Source organism: Galeopterus variegatus, unplaced genomic scaffold (genome assembly GCF_000696425.1).
Source record: "Galeopterus variegatus unplaced genomic scaffold, G_variegatus-3.0.2 Scaffold3446, whole genome shotgun sequence".
Taxonomy (NCBI): Eukaryota; Metazoa; Chordata; class Mammalia; order Dermoptera; family Cynocephalidae; genus Galeopterus; species Galeopterus variegatus.
In genome coordinates, this window is record NW_007729557.1 from 200,842 (window position 1) to 205,263 (window position 4,422).

The 4,422-nt window shown below is 46.6% G+C and overlaps 1 protein-coding gene across 1 annotated transcript; it reads left to right on the forward strand.

Moving 5' to 3' along the window:
• The first annotated feature begins 217 nt into the window (after window positions 1-217).
• Window positions 218-3,479, forward strand: NENF (neudesin neurotrophic factor). Its single transcript, XM_008585082.1, has 4 exons — window positions 218-298; window positions 421-481; window positions 1,831-1,934; window positions 2,920-3,479. Exons 1-4 carry the CDS (start codon window positions 218-220, stop codon window positions 3,094-3,096), a joined length of 423 nt encoding a protein of 140 aa, XP_008583304.1. The 3' UTR covers window positions 3,097-3,479.
• The last annotated feature ends 943 nt before the right edge of the window (window positions 3,480-4,422 follow it).

Genomic DNA, 4,422 nt, shown 5'->3' on the forward strand with positions numbered 1-4,422 from the left:
CTTAACCCTTGACTTGGTGTTATCAGCACCACGCTCTCCCGAGTGAGCCACAGGCCGGCCCGAAATAGATCATTTATACTAGTTACATCTATGTGTGTCCATTGATGAAGATGAAAGGAAATTTGGACTGTTTTAAATAATTCATCATTTAATATTCTTCATTTCTTGATTTTTTTAAATAAAGGAGGGGATGACTATGCTCTTGTCGTGATACTTTATGACTTCTCCAAGTTTTATGAGTGGGCATGCCATTGCCCAGATCGGCGGCACAATTGCTGAGGTCCAGGCTTTTTGCAAGGTTGCTTTGTGGCTTTACCTGCTGCTCTTTGCACAGCTCATGAGGGGAGGAGAGTTTACTAACTCACGCTGGAAGGGCTGTGCTCTCTGCCTTCTCTTCACAGCTTCTCCCCTGCTTTCTAGGAAGATCAGCCCATCTACTTGGCAGTGAAAGGAGTGGTGTTTGATGTCACTTCCGGAAAGGGTAAGTGACTTGGCATTTTGAATCGTTATTTCTGGGGAGCTTGGAAGCCAGAGCAGGCACCTGGAGGTGTGAGGAAAGGGAGGGAATGTTGGGCCTGTCCTTTTCCTTATATATATATATATATATATTTTTTTTTTTTTTAAAGATAACCGGTAAGGGGATCTTAACCCTTGACTTGGTGTTGTCANACCAGCATCTAATCAAGATTCAAAAGTTGAATGTGATTCGTTCTCTTTGTCTCTTCTAATTTGAGACAGTCTCATCCCTGTCTTTTCCCCCCATAACATTGGCTCTTTCTGGATTTGTCTGAATCTGTCTTCATGCTATTTTTTTTTTTTTTAAAGATAACCGGTAAGGGGATCTTAACCCTTGACTTGGTGTTGTCAGCACCACGCTCAGCCAGTGAGCGAACCGGCCATCCCTATGTGGGATCCGAACCCGGGGCCTTGGTGTTATCAGCACCGCACTCTCCCGAGTGAGCCACGGGCCGGCCCATTTTCCTTATATCTTAAATGACCAGTTTGAGTTCATCTTGTCAAGTGTTTTTACTTCAACAATTTTTTTTTTCCTACTAATGCCACCCTGCTCCTACTCCGGAGCCTTCCATGGCTCCCCATTGCTTGTAGAATCAAATTCAAACTTGATGATTTAACATAGTTGAAGCAAGGAGAAAAGTATTCTTTAGGATTCTGGAATATTATATTAAGAGCTGGCATTCTAGAATATTATACAGAACATTTTAATGCCATTTAATGGTTTCTCTAATTATAACTACAAATGATATCACGGAGGTAGTTTTATAATGGTTCATCTCTTATTTGATACCAAACACTGCTGGAGGGAAATAGACTTGACTTCCACCAACACTTAAGAAGACAAAGTATTTTTTCTTGTTTCTTTCTTTTTTTTTTTTTTGGTAAAGATGACCAGTAGGGGATCTTAACCCTTGACTTGGTGTTGTCAGCACCACGCTCTCCCAAGTGAGCCAACTGGCCATCCCTATATAGGGATCCGAACCCATGGCCTTGGTGTTATCAGCACCGCACTCTACCAAGTGAGCCACAGGCCGGCCCTTCTTGTTTCATTTTTAATATTTGTAAAAGATTATTTTCATTCGATATTTTCTAAAAATCAGCCCTCATGCGTGACTTAGTCTATATCTTGAATTAATGGAATCCAACCTGATGGCTGGGGGTGGGTTACTGGACTTGACACCTTCATTGCTCTGCTGCTCCTTGGGCCTGGAGCCTTGCTTAGAGTTGGGTGGGGCCTGTGGAGCACCCGTGGGCAGCCCCTGACTGCTCCACATGCACACCACACTCATGTCCTCTTCCTTTCCCCCACCACAGAGTTTTATGGACGAGGAGCCCCATACAATGCCTTGACTGGGAAGGACTCCACCAGAGGGGTGGCCAAGATGTCCCTGGATCCTGCAGACCTCACCCATGACACTGTGAGCCAGATAATGAGCTTTTGTCAAAATGCCCTGCCTCCTCGGCCATGGTTTTTTTTTTTAAAAAACCTTTGGTCCATAGCCAAGCTTCCTAACTAGCCTACTTACCCTCCAGTCCACTTGGTTTGTTGGCCAACCATTTTTTTTGAAAGATTATCTTACTGTGACACTCCTACTCAGAAACCTTCCATGGCTCCCCATTGCCTAGAGTCAAATCCAGACTCTTGTGAACTTGTGTTCCAACTCAGTGGTCTTCACAGTTTGGCCCCATCCTACCTTGGCAGCCTAATCCCCCTTATGGTCTACACCCACCACCCCCCAGCCCTTTACAGGTTTGTTATTAGTCTGTGGGACCTGCTCCCCAGGCCACACTTGGTAGCTTAGTAGAAGGACTGGGTTGGAAAGCAAGGTCTCCCTCTATGCTTATATTTCTGTGAAGGAGAAATAGCGTATAAAACAAACTATTCAGGGTCTAAGTAATCCCAGCAGCAAGGCTGGCATTCACTCCAATTGTGCTCAACATCAAATTGACATTGAGATAAATTGAGCTGAGTCAGACTCTTAAGCCTACAACATTACAGAAACAAATTAAGAAATTAAGAAAGGGGAAAGTTAAATTTATAGTGGGAGGAGTATAGAGAGCGGTAGGTAACGTTCATCAGGAAGGAGGAGGGGATGCACAGCACACCCCACCCCCACCCCAGGATGGGTGTCGTCTGGAGACTTTTAATTCCTACATCAGTCAAACAGCAAAAAATGATGAAGCCATTTCTTCCCCCACCAACCCATGTCATAGTCCACCCTCCATACAAGCACAGGGTTGTCTCTGAAAAGGCCAATTGTCTACTATTTGATTTGTTGACATATTTTTTCTCTTGCATTAGGGGTGTGGGGAAGGCAAGGTAGGAACAGAGAAAGTCCAGTGTAGAACCCAATTCACCTGTCTCCATCCCTTGTGCTTGTTTCTTGGGCTTTTCTCCCCAAGACGGGTCTCACGGCCAAGGAGCTGGAGTCCCTGGATGATGTCTTCACCAAAGTATACAAAGCCAAATATCCCATCGTCGGCTACACAGCCCGGAGAATTCTCAACGAGGATGGCAGCCCCAACCTGGACTTCAAGCCTGAAGACCAGCCCCATTTTGACCTAAAGGATGAGTTCTGATGCTCCCTCTGCAGGGGCAGGTTGTGGGGAGGGTGGGGCCTGGAGACACTCAGGTGCTAAATCTCCTGCAAAACAGGCTGCCTGAAGCCTCTGCGTCAGCCCGATCTGAATAAAACAGACGCTTACCCTGGAAGAGTGACAGCTCTTTATTGTCCTTGGTCGAGTGTCCTGTCTCCTCGGGTATCCCTGCCTGCACACCAGCCAGCGTGGCAATAAGAGCCAAGATGGGAAGCCTCTGAAATGTCAGCTTGGCTGTCTGGGCCATGGAATCATGAGTGACCTTTATTCTGTATCCTTTTCTGTACTTGCCAAATTTTCTACTGTGACCATGTTTACTAAATAATGATAACAAAAATAAACTTCCTATTGGTACAAAAGGAGAATTCTTCTCCATGTGCCCTCTCTTTGGAGCCTCGTCAGCACCTCTTGTGAGTGGTCCATGCTCCTGCTTTCTGTCTCCCCTGCCTGAGGAGGGGCTGGGCAGTGGGGGGCATTCAAGAAATGTGGCGGATGTGGAGAGTGATTCATAGAGGGTGGGCGATAGGAAAGGCAGGCAGGAAGCCAGGAGGGAGGGATGGCATGGACTGGCTTCAGCCCCACCTGCAGCTGGAAAGTGGGAAGGAGGACCTAGCCCAGCGTGGGCGGAGCCTGACCAAGGTCATTTCAAGGAGGTGAAGGGTGGAGCACATTCCTAATGCCAGACCAAGGTCAGAGTTAAGGAGGAAATTCCTTTGAGGGGAGGATTTTTCTTTCTAGGGGACACTGGACAATGTCTGGAGACAGTTTTTATTTTTGGTTGTCACAACAGCAAGGTGCTACTGGCATTTAGAGGCAGGAATGCACTGAACACCCTGTAATGCACAGGTCAGCTTCCTTCCCTAAAGAATTACTGGGTCCAACATGTCAGTCACGCTGAGGCTGAGAAACTCTGTGTTAGACTGGTCTTGGGAATTTTACAGTGGAGGTGAATACCCTTGATATAAAGATACAAAGGTTCTTTTTTTTTGAAATAGCAACTTCCCCAAAGAAAATTTTTACATTGAGCAGAAGAATCTCCTAGGGTAATTGTTCAAAACGTTGATTCCTGCTGGCCCGGTGGCGCACTGCTACAGTGCGCCACTTGGGAAGCGCAGCGGCACTCCCGCGGAGGGTCCGGATCCCACATACAGACCGGCCGCTCACTGGCTGAGCGAGGTATGGGAGCGACACCAAGGGTTGCGATCCCGTAGCCGGTCCCGGTCCGGTACAGGCGCGACACTGAGGGTTGCCATCCGTTGCCGGTCACGAAAAAAAGAGACAAAAAAAAAAAAAAAAAAAAAAAAAAAA